This window comes from Ischnura elegans, chromosome 5 (assembly GCF_921293095.1).
Source record: "Ischnura elegans chromosome 5, ioIscEleg1.1, whole genome shotgun sequence".
Lineage (NCBI taxonomy): Eukaryota > Metazoa > Arthropoda > Insecta > Odonata > Coenagrionidae > Ischnura > Ischnura elegans.
In genome coordinates this window covers 69,304,694-69,319,999 of record NC_060250.1, presented here as the reverse complement: position 1 = coordinate 69,319,999, position 15,306 = coordinate 69,304,694, and the positions used below count along the sequence as shown (strand labels likewise).

At 43.1% G+C, this 15,306-nt stretch overlaps 2 protein-coding genes across 3 annotated transcripts in view; one reads left to right on the top strand and one right to left on the bottom strand.

Annotated features, from left to right (window-relative positions):
* LOC124159031 overlaps window positions 1-15,290 on the top strand; it is a 33,697-nt gene extending 18,407 nt beyond the window's left edge. Inside the window, exons 2-4 of the mRNA XM_046534519.1 lie at window positions 9,298-10,014; window positions 10,773-11,068; window positions 11,630-15,290. Of these exons, the coding sequence (XP_046390475.1) occupies window positions 9,298-10,014; window positions 10,773-11,068; window positions 11,630-14,093 (3,477 nt within the window). The 3' untranslated portion in view covers window positions 14,094-15,290. The remainder of the gene's footprint in view (window positions 1-9,297; window positions 10,015-10,772; window positions 11,069-11,629) is intronic.
* Window positions 1-15,306, bottom strand: part of LOC124159030 (E3 ubiquitin-protein ligase MYCBP2-like) — a 324,405-nt gene that overhangs the window by 75,940 nt on the left and 233,159 nt on the right. The window lies entirely within an intron of this gene.

Sequence of the window (15,306 nt, the reverse complement as noted above, 5' to 3'; positions counted from 1 at the left end):
CAATCTAAGAATAATAAAAAAATAATTACATTATCAATTTAGGGAAAAATAAGAGGATGAATAGGTTTCCGAGGGACGCCTTGGAAGATATACATGAGATATGCAGTGAGTAAACCGATTGTCACAACGGCAGAAACCAAGTTTGCTGGATCGAGGGGAGTATAGAATGACGAAAGCTGTGATCAAGGGTAAATGGCTGGCAGTGCGATAATAGGAAAATTCACGAGGTAAAATATAGACTCAAGAGCTATCATTTGAGCACATAACACCTGTTTCAAATTTCCAAACACCTGCAAAGATCAAAATAGGCCGGGCGTAGCCAAATTATAAAGTGGAATTAAACATGATTCATGACATGACCTCGTTCCCTACGATGCAATTTTTAATTCCGCGACGTTAATCCAACAAAAGCAAGCCGGCCTTCGGGAAACAGATAAACGCGAGCACTCCACCGTGGACAATACACGTAATAAGATCTACTAGAGCTTCAAGACTTCCCTCAATCCCGGCCCGCGCCATTCGTTCATATGGGCCCCACCCCAGCGGTAATGACCAGCCGGTGATAGCCCGCCCTCTTTCGACGCGAAGTCTCATGCCACACTGGCTCTCGCCTTCGTAGGCGCAACCCCACTCGGACCTCGGGAGCACCCAGCAAAAGAACATACGAAGCGAGACCCATTTCCTCGGTCGCTCGCACGCTAGCCTTCGATTTATTACTCCCCCCTTTACCGACGCATCCACGTTTGCTACACTTCTCCCATTCTCTCTCTCTCTCTCTCTCTCTCTCTACGCAGACGGCCCAGCCCCCCTCCTCTCTTCTATAATAGATGCCATAGACCCTCCCTCGCTACGCCTCCCTGACCGTCTCTCCCCTCGGTCCCTCCCCCGCCCCGGGGTCAAAGAATACTCATTCGTAATGGGGATGAGACGAAGTGGGGAGATGAAATAGTGTGGAAGCCTAGCGAGTCCCAGGGTGCATTGGGAGAGAGAGAGAAGCCGAGGTTGACTATGTGAGCGTATATGTTTGAGAGTTGGATTAGCATGGTGTGTAGACTACTACAAGTCCACGTTAATCCGTCAGGTAAAGTTCTCGCAAAATGCGATGTAATCAGAACCTACATTTCCTATATGGAATGCGAGAAATAAATATAAAATCTTACAAACATAATTAAGTACTCTATCTCGAGTGATTATCGAATCGAAGTTATTTCGACCAGGTGTTGTATTGTGTTTCATGTTTAACTAATGAGGAAAATAAGTTTTCAATGGAAAATAAAATCACGAACGTTCCCAAATTAAAACAGCGAAGAGACAGCCATTACCAAACTCGTCAAGTGTAGCAAGATATAGGAGGTAAAGTTAATTAACCAGTACTCAGGCGAAAAATTAAAGTTCTTATGGGTTAATGGAGGTTGTTCTCGAATTAATTATTGGGATGAACAATTTCCCAGATTCCCCTTTCTTTTTATTTTCGCGTGATCGATCATCCATGACCTAAGACAGAGCTCTCTGGTGTGTATCCACACTGATCTTAGCCATTGGCTATGTTTGGGTACAAAAAATCCCAACTCCCCCACGCCATTCAACTTTTTGTCGCCTCGCCGACATGTCAAGCGAAATATGACACCGAAAATCCACTATTCCGTATTTTGACACGCATGCTGGACATTTATTTCGAAAAATAAAAACATATTCACTGACGTGTCCCAGGAGAGTGTTAATCCGCTCATTTTTCTTTCCCCAAGCTTTTCGTCGTAGTCGCACGCAGCACTATGCTGTCGAAGGGGCGGGGTTTTCACAGGGCACGCACCACGGTGTAAAATACCAACGCCGACGGTACAATATTTTGCCATTGAGTTACGATTTTCCTAGTCCTTGGTAAACAAATTTACCGAAGTCCGAGAAAAATTTAAATCTTCTCGTCACTGCTCCCTTTTTGATTGGAGAATGGCAAAAAATTACCGATTGATACGCAAGGGCTTTATGGGCTTAAAAAGTAAGGTATATAAGCAAGCGAGGTTCTTCATTCACAAATTTATCCCCAATCCATATGAGAAAATGTTTATACTCGATTCCCGTTCGAAGTCATCGCCCAAAAAAAATTGCAAATACAGGATGATTTTTTGTGTTGCTGTTTTATCGCTTGAATCATATAAAAACATCACCACAAAACTAAGAAATATAGTTAGCAAAATGGTCTACGCAATAGTCAGCGGAGCCACAGATCCGTGGTTCGGATTGTGGTCCAGATGAATTCTTTCTCGAGGCAATTCTAGAAACTCGAAGGCTACAAGACAGGCTTAAACTGTTTGAGCAATGAGAAATAAAATACCTCTTCTACCATGAAACAAGAGAGTATCATACTGCATTATTTCGATATGGTTCTTTTTGCGATACTTGTTTAATCACACGAAAGATGCTAATTGATGCTAGAATATTGAACGTTCTTACAAAATATATAATATAAATATCTTTCTTCTTATAATGCTTGATACACCTGAAGAATCATTATAAAAATGAAACTAACGACCGCCATCGGAGCTGGAAAAGCTAACTTAAAAGTATACAGACAGAATTATCAAAATATGTTTTCCCTATTTTGCTTTATAGCCTCGACAGTGTCGTCTATGATAGAAAATTTTTCAGTAATGTGTGCGAAAATATTTCTTTTGAATCGCGCTGTCGCGAACCACCACATTAATTTCCCGCAGCATGCACGAAAAAACTTAAGTCGTCAAATCGATTCCCTTGATCCCGTTATTCGCGTCAGTTTCACGCACATCAAGTACATAACAAACAAGAGGGGACTGCCGCAGTATGCATGGGCGTACCCAGCGAGGGGCAGGGAGGGGGAAGAGCTGCCCCCCTGAGAAGCAAAATAAAGAAAAGGTTATAAAGTTTTGAAAACGTTTCCTCCGAGCTCAAGAAAAATCATGTTAGTATAAGAATTGTAACAACAATAAAAATATATATTACTTTCAAGCAATTTGTCACAAAGAGTAATAGAGTACTGCTTTAATTAATTATAATTTTCTTAAAATATTGGTTCTATTCGCCCTTTCTGGGCTGAAATGTCATAACCTGAACCACCACGGTTTTCTCCCCCTCCCCCTAGTTTTGATCTTAAGTACGCCCTCGTCCGTTTGTATACATAACGATAAGTGAGACAGCGGCGACTGTGACTAACTAATAGTCAGAGTGCAACCTCCCTCGATCCAGGACTTTCGGGGAGTTATACGTGAGTGCGCGTTGAGTTCCCAGTGTGAGAGGGAGGCGGGCTCAGACGGGAGATGCGAAAAACCTGTCTGTTGCTCCTCCCAACTCCTACTCCGACCCCGAAAACGGCGTTGCCAGTTCTCCTTTCTCCCGGAGCCGGACTTCGCGCTGTTATTTCTTTTTTAACCCGCCCGAACGGAAGGAGACGCGAAAGAAGAAGAAGACGCACTTGTCACGGGAGGAGGGCCGACCGCCTGTTCCTTTCTCTCTTCTTCCCTTCCCCTTCCTCTCCTTTCATCTAATTTTTTACTGACGAAATACTTCGGATTCCGCGTGCGTTCCGAAAATATCGCGTCCGCGGTGCATGCAGTGAGGCGAAATGAGCGTCTGGGGGCGAAAAGTCGGGCCATATACTTACTGTAGAGGGAGGGGGGAAGTACTGTCGCCGAGAGGGGAGGTGCGCTAGAGGAGATCATCCCCGACTTCCAAAACCGAGGGGACCGAGTTCGAATTCCGGAAGTGGCGCGGATTCTTCAGAGGCGGCAGCGGGGGATCTCAAGTAAGGGATGAAATCAATGGCTAGTGAGTTTACTTCGTGGAATAGTGACATGATAGATTCGAAAATAAAGGTGGTTATATTCCACGCAGTATTTATCGAAAACTATACTGGTTTCGACCTTTTCACGTCATCATCATAGGAAAAGGAAAAATAATAGGAAACCACCGTAGTGGGTGGTTTCCTATTATTTTTTGTGCGAGTGCGCACAGTCAGTCCGTCATTTCAGAGAGGGCATTCGAAGGAAGTGGATGTTATCGAAGTGGACTCGGGGTCTGATAATTATAGGTCCGACTATCCAATAAGTAGTTGCGGGTTTGCCTAGACGGTAGAGCGCTTCGCTGCTGATGGAAGTGTGCCGGTTTTAAATACCGTTTGATGCCTTCGTACACCCCTAAATAAGTTAAAGGCGGTGGTGGCTGGGGTGAGGTGGCGTAAGGATGTTAAATCCTCTAATTGTGTGAATTTCGCACGCCTGCAGCCTAATCCGTGGTAACCCCTACCCTCAAACAACTAATCCACGGTTTAAATCACCGAGATAGTGACCCCAGTCCGTATAGGAGGATTTCTCCTTTTACTGGAACTCTGTCACGTCGTTCGTGAATCCTAAATGAGCGACATGATCCAGTTAAAGCAGACATGGAGCGAAATATAGAACAACTAATTCTCGAGGATAATACCTTTGGAAAAGTTTGGTCTACTACTTTGGATAGTGATCATTAATATGTATTCAGTGATACTTTTTCATCTATCTCCTATAAACACCAAGGTAGTGGTTCTTTAAATTTACATGAATAGGGCTACGCATAAAATATACGCGAATAATCAGAGGTGGTTGAGATCACAGCATACAAGAACAAAAGACACAAAAAATCACGGCTACATATAATCCCGTGAATACACATCATTCCCAACCTATTAATGGTGTAATGACATCAAGGCACCTCAGTCTATCTCGAGAAAATTCCTCACAAATCACGAGAAAATAAAAATTGAGATACGTATTGTTTTCTAAATATGTCGTTTTAGAGAGATGTCCTGAATCACAATGAAGTGGTCTCCGTTACCTGCATTATACTAGTTTATACAACTCACCATTGCCTAAAGCGGAGGAAGACTAATGTGGCGCGTGGCTATTTGGCGATATTTTCTGCAGGGAGAACTGGCAAGGAAGGCGAATGATTGAATTCGTCGCGGATTCCAGGGAGACGAGATGAAAGCACACGGAATGGACCAGCAGAGCGGTGGCTTCGGGAAAAACTCATCACTCTTACTTAAAAGACAGGGTACCGCGGCTAACGTATATTTTCGGGTACTATTCAAAGCATATACTCAAATTTTTATTCACTGCACAATTGACCATGACATATTGAGATCATAATATGACAAAATGACGTATACTTCGGTTACCATAAAAGTACATTAAAAATCAGTTTCTTCGAAAGATTAATAAATGTCACCTAGGCACTAAAGGGCCGCTCAATACGCTGAAGTACTTGAGACTTTAATGTTTCATCACAACAATAATACATTCAGTATGATGATGTGACTTTCAGTATTAGGGATGCTGCTCGGCATGTATCTTTCCCTTTCAACGACTGAAAACTATTGGGGCAACATAGGTAAGCTTTTTCTTTTTCTTCTTCCATTCCTTGTAGCTTGATAGGCGAGAGATGGTGGGAGAGGCTAGATGAATGCGTCATTTGATTGGGAAGGCGTGAAAATTGCGATGGGCCTTGGGCACTGTTAGCGCGATGATAGCATTTTCGAAGCGTGATTTGGTCGTCGAATTTTGAGGGCTGTCTCCTCGCGGGAAATACATATCCTCCTTACTGCAACACCGGGGATTATCGACAGCGTATTGGCCCCTTGAGTGCCACCAGAAATATCATAAAGCCTACACAACAACTAAACTAGGAGTAACTTAAGACATATTCTATTTGAAGACAGACTGAAAACACAACAGAGGGATACTTAAGAATACTAAACGCATGTTACTACTTCATTTTTTTCCCAATACATAACAGAAAATGTTATCGTTTTCAAGAAAAGAAAGCCAAAATCGACCAGCTAGCTATGAATGATAGATCCGGAGCTACTACGGTTGGCCACGATCGATAGAATTATGAAGACATCCAGATATTTCTGCTGAACAAGATAATGGGTAGTAATTATTAATGAAAATAAAATTCACCAGTGATTCACAAACTCTTAATTGTGATCGGAAAACACTGGATACACTTGAGAACTAATCAATTTGCCTCCTATTGATCCTATATTTTTCTAACCATTTACGAATATTTCATATTTTTATCACTATATTACACATAACAAGATGTTCCCGGGAATCCATTTATTTGGCTTTCTGAATTATGAAAGCATTCCAAATTTAGTTCAATAAGTACTCCGTAATATTAATCCGAAATATACATCACAATTAGGAGGTATTCCATTTTTAAGAGCACATCCAAACTTAACTCTGAACACACACATTACTCTGCTAAGCGACAGGCAAATGACATTTATATCACTTTAAAGTGATTAAATACCATATCTAAAGAGATATTTGAATGGGATTAAATTGATTTACCGCAATATTGACATTGAGTCCCCAATCACTTAATTATAGAAAAATTTCAAGTCCCTGTCAGTTTAATCGCCATTACATCCAATTTGACTCTACTCGACGAGAAGTGTAATATTTTTCGACGCAAATAATTCCTTTCCTCCATTTGAACCGGAAAAGTCCAACGTCAAGTCACACACCCAACGAGTTCACAGCTTCGAGTCGCCTATCGCTCCACCACGCTTCCCTCAAGTGAAGATCTCGTTCTGCGATTGACATCTAACCAGATTCGCTAATGAAAGATGTCAAGAGTTCCCTAACAAGTCACGTCTCCCTCTCTTCGATACGCTTGAATACGAAGCTTTACTAATGATGCGTCCGCCACTTTGATAAGATATTTCAAGCATGAGGAAACTTGAGAACAGCTATAAATTTTGACGAAAAAAATACAAAACTGGGAAAAATAAGAGCAATAGACTTATTTTACGCTTAAATATATACATATACATAACACATTTCATAGCTTTTTTCGTAAACACAAGTCCTATTTAAAAATAAATAAACCTTATAAGACCAGAGCAATTTCTATCGGGTGAAATTTTAATTATTAAGACCGTGCTCCATAGATACAATTAAAACAAATACTAGGCATGGAAAATTCTTCCACATTAAAACATGCGGACATGAAAGTTTGAGTTCAATTGGTATTTATAGCGGACGTGTGATACCTATGTGATACTCAATGTGTGACTTGTATAAATAGGTGATTTGACGGAAAATTTGCTTATTTGTGGCTGGGGAATTAGTGAGTTGACAGAAAATTAACTTCTAACACGAAAAAGCATTTTTCAACCACTATGGAGCTGAGACTCCAGCAGAGTTCGTCCGAGCCAAAAGTGATCTCGAGTTATTTTTGAGTGTTTGTACAGGCTCTTTCCTCTGGAATGATAACACCCGTGGACTCGGTCAGAAATCCGGAAAAATTTCGGGATGAAATTTTGGCAGCCTTCCAATTCTTAACCATTTGTATTTTTCATTCATATTAGCAACCTCTGGGAACGTTTTCATTTACAGACCAAAACGAGAGGAATGATTCCCCGGTTTTATGGAGGGAAATTACCAATAATTAAGAAATGTAATGAACGTATTCAATGACTTACAATTAGTTCAAGAGGCAAAATATACTAAAAATATGACATAATTTCTAAGAATAGGAATCGCGCGACCAAAGAAGGCTTAGAAGGGGACAGTAAATTTACAGATAAAGCGAACTATCTCTATCATGTCACAGTGCCATATTACACCAGATAAAAGAACAAAAGATTTGGAAATATATTAAAAGGGTAATAACTCTACTTTCACTGGTACAATATCTGTACCGGTGAATGTTTTTTTTGAGGAAGAAAAATTAATCCATGAAAATTAGGCAAAATATGTTCAACGACATAAAGCATATTTTCCTTTGATTGATAGGATGGACAATTGGATGGCGAATAGTAGGAGGTTGAAATTGGACTATAACCGAATGGAAAGGGAAACACTGAGGGCTACCCATACCAAAATATAAATACACTAGCGAACAAATCAAGATGCGGATACGATATTGAACATGGGACTTATTTAAAGGTAAAGATGAACAAAACTAAATGGCGCGAAAATAAATAAATAAATTTTTACCTTTAAGGCACTAATAATCATAATTACGAAGAAAAGGAAGTCGACTTCCGCGGCGTCTACTTCATCAGAATTCTATTTTGAATCCTCTGGAAATATAATTCTAATTAAATAATGTATGGAGGAGCCTGCCAAGTTTTTACTTCCAAAATTCCTTTCCAAGACTATTTATACCGGAACACAATAAAAATAGGATTATGCTGATTGTTAAAGCACGGAAGTCGTATAACTGAATGGCATCGGGCATCGCATAAAACTTTTATAGATAATTTTCATTCAGCTTACAAATTTTCAGACTTTATATAAACCAGTAGTTGAGAGTTCGGCTGATTTGTCTCTCCTTTAACTTTCCGTTCATGACCATGGTCCTTGGACTTATGATAATCAATAAATCAATTGTATGAAAGGCCAGTTATCTACTTACCGATTGACTCAATAAGACAACTTCACAACGGAGCACATGGTACGTATTATAAGCGTTGTTAAACAACGATTTGATGTTAAGTTACGACAACATTGTAGACGTAGAAAACAATGTGTTTTTATCTTGAATATTAACGATATTTTTCTTTGAAGAGAGATCATTCAGGTCTAAATAGCTTAACATCATCAATTAAGGTTTTTGCCGAAATGTAGCTCCCGCAACGTGGTGCTGAGAAAATTTTTAATTGAGAAAACATTTGTTAAGCACTGCACTATCTGCACATGGGGATAGAGCCACAGCCTTAAATATTACAAGCTTGGCATAGAGTATAAAATGACAGCCACTACCCTACCACCCTTCGTAACTTGAACATGAAATATAAAATCAGATTCTTACAAGTATTAATACATTTTTTTCCAAAGTTATCGTTAAGTACATTCCGAACTGATTTCTGGAAATACGCGGTTCAATACTTGGCCTCTTGACAAATATTGTATTCATGTATACAATCGGAATTCCAGTGAACGTATCTAATGGCATGGCTTCAATAAATAACTTTGGGTGTCAAATGACTGCGAATTTTTAAAAATTTATATTATGGCTTTTACAAGCTTTTCATATACTAAAAAAAGCTTTTATATACTATACGCTAAAAATTTTTTACATTCTTTGTATAACCTGCGACATAAAATTTAAGTCCCTCAATCACAAAATATGGCGATGGTCAAATACGGAGAGGGGGACAATTTACGGTGGCATGCACCACTTCGGGGTCACGCCTATAGATGAATCCTGTCCTAGCACTAAAATATCGTCGGAAATCGTAAATCGCTAACAAAAGTTTCTCCTTTAACCCTGCAGGAACTGACTCTGGACCACAACTCCCTGCCTCCGGAGGCACTGGCACTGGAAATATCGGGCTGCGCGGAGGTCAGGCTGAATCCGGGGAGCCTGTCCCGAACCACCGCCATCGCCTCGATACGATTCCGAGCAGCCGGCCGAGTGTCTTTCAAGAGGAACCTTTACATTCCTCCTCCGCCCAGCGCGGGCGGACAGCAGCCTGTCCAATCGCGCCTCACATCCAAGAACCCATCCTTCCCGCGAGCTTACGACCTCTTGACCCCCAGCCCAGAGGATGAGACCGACAACCAGGGCGCGGGATACGGCAGACGGAGGCGCAGCGCCCGGCCGAGCCCGGCACCGCGGACTCCACCGTCTCGGGCAGGGTCCGTCCCAGTGCCTCCGGAGGTGCGGATCGACGCTTACGACTGCCAGTCGGTTTCGTGGGAGAGCGGTTCCTTTCGGACGGCCGGGGGCGTCGTGGGGGGTTTGGCGTCCCAGGGCGGCGGGTCGGACGTCGCTTCCAACATCGCCGTTCGCCCGAGGCCGCCGCTGTCCGTGCGGGTCCAGCTGGTGGGCCACGTTTTAGTGGACTCCACCTCGTTCGGGAGGCTGGCCTCCTTCCACGCGTCCAACGTGTCCAGATTGGAACTGAGGGAATACGCCTTCTCCGTGGAGCCGACCCCGGAGATACTCGACGCCCTCGACGGAACACAGCGGAACGGTATCACCACAACTGTAAGTAGCCTGTACGCTTTGATTGGGAGCACCTTATACGTCCACTTGTCCCTAAGTAACATCTTCGTATAAAATGCCTATTTTCAAGCAAGAATTTTAGATAGACCGTAGAAACTATAAACCATGGTATCGATATTCCAATTAAAAAATCCTGATCCGTTTAACTCACAATGAAAAGGATGAATTCCTAAACTTCACATGCCCACTTAGTAGGACTTTCTATGCATATAGTTACGTATCAATTAAAAGAGAAAAGTCTAAATGATGGCTTTGGCAGCTTATAAAATAGAGAACAAGTGGTTGGTCCCAAAACATTTGTGTAATAGACTTGTGCTGTTTTGGAACCCACGACTTCATTTATTTGTACTTTTGTGCTCATAAATTTTATTATCTCTATTTTCACTTCATTTTTTTCCGCTGACATAGTTGGATTCATCGGTTGCGTCTGATGGAGTAATTTCAGATGCGAAAAAATATCTTTTCAAATCGGTAAAGTTAACTTTGCTTGAGTTTTAGGCAATAACAACATTATATGTTTCTTATTTCCAATGAAATTTTTACCCATCAAGTTATTTTCTATAGACGTTTTGGGAGTGCGAGAATCAGAGATGCATTAAAATTGTCAATACATAATAAAACTATTTATAATTAGAATTTTAATTAGGAGTGAAATACGCTATGCTCCTACAGTAAATGGAGTTGTTGTGTTTTTTTCCGACGAATTTCTTATATAATGTTTCGTTTTTTCCTCACAACAGCAGGTAACCCTCAGGGACGTGACCATTCCGTGGGTTCCTCGCCACGCTTTCCCCTCATCAGCCACCGAAGTTCGGATCGAGTCATCTCAAGTGCATATGCTGCGTCGCGATGCCTTCTCTGCCCTTACTCTCTCCGGCATACACCTGTCCCACGTGAAGATCGGCGAGGTGGAGTCGGGAGCTTTCAGTGGCAGGACCCTCTGCTTCCGCTTGTCCCTGAACAACGTCTCCATACGAAAATTGTCTCATATGGCCATACGCTCTGCCGTCAGCCGATTTTCCATCTCCAATTCCTGGTAAGTTGAGCCCCGACACTATGGCTGTATTATCAATGGATCAATGCAGAATGACAAATAAATTGTATGGAAAGTGGGAATTTGGGGCCGTTGGTCATTCGTAATACGAGTACATACCTTGCATCGAATATAAACTTAAAAGCTTGCTGAATGCAGTAGTTGACTCCGAACTAGCCGTCGTACCTAATTATTTACTTTCCATATCCAAATTGTATAGATTGATAATTTTTTATTCATTAGGTAGTAAACTTTGAAAAATTACATAAAAAAAGCACACAAATTATGAAGCGTCTATTAAATTAGGGAATGCCAAGTTAAATATGGAGTTGGGTAGATTCCATGAAATAATTTTTTCTTCCTGCTGTTACGGGACCATTGCATTCAGTTGACCTGTAATGTTACTACAGGCGAAATTATTAAAATATTCGCAAGACAATTAGAGAAAATATAAAATTAATATTGCACAAATTTCCGATACTGACCATGTCAGATCTAAAATCATACAATAACAAATTCCATCTGTGTAAGCCATTAATGCGTATTTTCCTTACATTTTTACAGGATAACCCAAGTCAGCGGCGGAGCCTTCAACTTCACTGTCGCATCGGCCAACATCACCGACAACGTATTCCAGGTCGTGCGCTCAAGAGGGTTTACCTTGCGCGACTGGGATCGCGTCCGTCTCCACAACAACACGTTCCTCAAACTCGACCCAGGAGCCCTTTCCAGCCTCATCAAGGCATACTCGATCCCCGACCACGACGCTGCCGAAGACTTCTCCACCTCCTCCTCATCTTCGCCTCTGCTCCAAGTGTACTCTCACTTCACCGACACGGACGATACAAGCGATGAAGCAAAGCAAATCGCTTTATCCTCGGCACTGAGTCACGACAGTCGACCTAAACTCGGAGAAGAACCCAAAATGGCAGTACAACGCGCTATGAATAGACTGAAACGCGCGGTACAAGAAGCAAGGGAGTTGAATATCACGGACAATGTATTTGGTGATACAGTCAATGGTGCCTTGTCCTTGCTTCCATACTACAGCGGCCGGACCACATCGCAGGAAGACGATGGAGACGACAGGCCTGTTGCGATGTTCGTGACGGACAACCGCTTCCGTTCCCGCTGCCGATGTGGGATGATCAAATGGCTTAGGGAACTAACAGCAGAGCAAGAAGATTCACTGGAGGATCAACCGACCCCTCATCAATGGAGCAACACATTATACAACACCAGCATGTGCCTTGTTGACAATTACCTCGCCCGCTGCTTCAATGTGTCGATTGGATTCATGAGAATGAGAGACTTCGCCATTCTCTTTTGCCCGTCAACAGATGGAGAAGACGAGGAAGGTGACCGTGGAATCGAAACCAAATGCGATGCGATGGAGAACCCTGTAGGACATAAACCCGTGACTGTTGTACCGGACACGGCTGCTGGCGCGGGGGGAGTCGTCTACACCAACTTGGACGAAGATGAAGATGGCTATGACGAAAATGAGTTGGATCAAGATAAAAAGATCCTCAACACCATATTCATCGCGGTGGTTATATGCATATGCATCATCCTAATAGTAACTTTGGTAGGGCGCAGTAAATGGTGGAAGAGGGTGAAGGAGAGACGGCAGATGACGGTGGTAGAAGAGGAAGATGATGGACGTGGAGGTTGTTGGCCGTGGATGATGCTCGCGAGGCTGAGCAGTAGCCTGTCCATGAGCAGGAGATCAAACGGTGCGGCGGGCGGGAAGGCGCGGGTAGGAGATGAAGATGGGATATCAGGGGCCGATTCCATCACGAGACTATCAGTGGAAGGGTACAACGAAATGCGGGAGAGAGAAGAGACAGAGAAAGGGACGGCGGGTAAGCGCTCTCTGCCGCGGGACATCTTGGGAGACACCGAGGGCAGTGGACTGTTGGGCGGCGAAGGGGACAGCGAAGAGGGCGAGGATGAGGAGGTGGAGCGAGAAGACAAGGCGACGCAAACAATGCCGGAGGAGCTTACCCAGGAACTCCTGATGGCCCTGAGGGAGAAACTCGACGACCCGGAGAACTACAGCGAGGCGCGGGACATGATAGAGCACCTGTACGACATGATCAAGGTGGAGGAGGAGAGGGAGATGGAGGAGAAGATGAGGTTGGAGGCCGCAGCCAGGAGGGTGAGGTCTGTCGGCACAACGGACGACGAGGAAGACAACGAGGACGAAGACATCGAAGATGACGACGACATCGAACCAGGGAAGGAGGAAAATCTGTACGACGTCATACAGCCACCGAAGCGCGACAACACCAGCGGACAGGAGCGGAAGTGTGGGCGCAGACGCAGAGGAAGGCACCGCGATTCCAGGTCATACAACAGCGTAGGAACGCGAGCTCCATCCCCGGACAAACTGGAGCCAGTGCTGACGGCATCGGCCTCAATGGCATCCTTGGCTTCCATCGCATCCCTAGTATCTCCTCTCGGGTCCCCCATGCCACAGCGAGGGCCTAAGAAGGCTTCTCGCAAGAGAAGGCCCGCTCCGAAGGCCCCTGCTGTGTGCGAATATGTGGAGCCGCGGGATAGGGCCCAGCACGTATACACCGAGCTTCCTGTGAACGGGGTTGGCAGCAACTGTGATCCAAGACCGCCGAGGCTCAGGATGAAGGACGAGGAAGCGGTTCAAGATAAGGGTGAGGAGAATAAAGCCTCAGAACCTCCCGCCCCACCACCGAACACCCCTTTTAAGTTCCTCCGTACCCTCGGTGAGACTTTCCTCACGCCCAATAAACCTCCTCGGCCACCCCCTCCCAATCCGCATAAACAAACTGACGTTAGGGTGAAGAGCAATGGAGGCATAGTGTGCGAATATACCGAGCCTACAGATGCAAAGGTCCATGTGTACACCGAACTCCCTGTGACTTCAGGTCCGGCCGCGGCGTCTCCCTCCCATAATCAGCTCCCCCTTTCCATGGCTAACCGGCCGTTACCTCACAAGCCTGATTCCCCTGACAGCCCAAAGCCATCCACATCGTTTGCGCTGAGGTAGCATCCAGAGTGACGCACGCACACACAAGCGTCACTCCACTGAAAGTTATTCCAAAGACATTCTCTCCATTTTGGTTCTGTGATACTGGTGAATGATGTTTAGTCATTATCTCCTTTGAAAGTGGTGGTGAAAATGGTGCAATTGGTAGGAAGATGCCGACAAGTTTGTTTGATTGCGAAAATAAAATTAGACTGAATTTGATCTCTCGAAACACGCAAGACTTGATGTTGCTGTGAGGGCCTGAGAGTTTAAAAAAAGTGGACGCTGCTTTTCGATGGCTTAGGCAACTTTAATATTATCTGCATTTGAAGTGTTAGCCCAAATGCCTATCATCCGTTGGGTTTAGCAAGATTTGATAACTTTGTAATCGCAGAGTTATTTTATCAGTGGCAGTTCCTGTAATAAATTAAAAACCAATTACTTCAAGAACTCACCTCTGGTTCAGCTCGAAATGACTCAACTCCTAACTGCATTGGGTTTAGGAGCTGTGAGACGTTCCCACGTTACAGTTTATTCGTGAAGAATTAGATTTGGGTATATTCAGAATTATTCAGTGAAAGGCGAGTGTGGAAAGTGAGACAAAATGTATGCAATGCCGTTACGATAAATTAGGAAGTGTGAATGTGTTCAGGAGTGAGTGCTATGGATTGCCAAGAGCGGACTGAATTGCGGTCGCACAGGGAAGCGCAGGTAAACCTTTATATTTTCATAACGTGAATTGGAAACGAGCAGACTGACAGAATACTGAGTCTTGTTTGTAAATATTTATGTAAAATATATTTCTTACTTTGTATAAAATGGAGTAGTTTCGACGTTTGTATATACTGAACGCAAAAAAGCGCCGCTTTTGTAACTTCATGTATGATAAATTCGTGTTTCATTTTATAGTAACACGAATCGATAATTTTTTGTGATATTTCTATATAACAAATGATATTAACACTCCAAATTGAACTTCTAAATCAATCATCCATGCACTTTGAGCAGTTGGCTTAATAAATAGTCAAGTGTAAAACGCAGCTTTCAACAATGTAAAAATATAGAAAGCCAACTGAGACCAGTTGTAAAAACAATTAATGCATTTTAAAACCAGGGTGTATGAAGTTTGATTGTGGAGTGATAACTAAAAGGTTGTAAAATCTGTTATATAAATGTTTTCTTGAATACGTTGTAATAAATGAGATCTACCGAACCATATATATTTTGAACTATT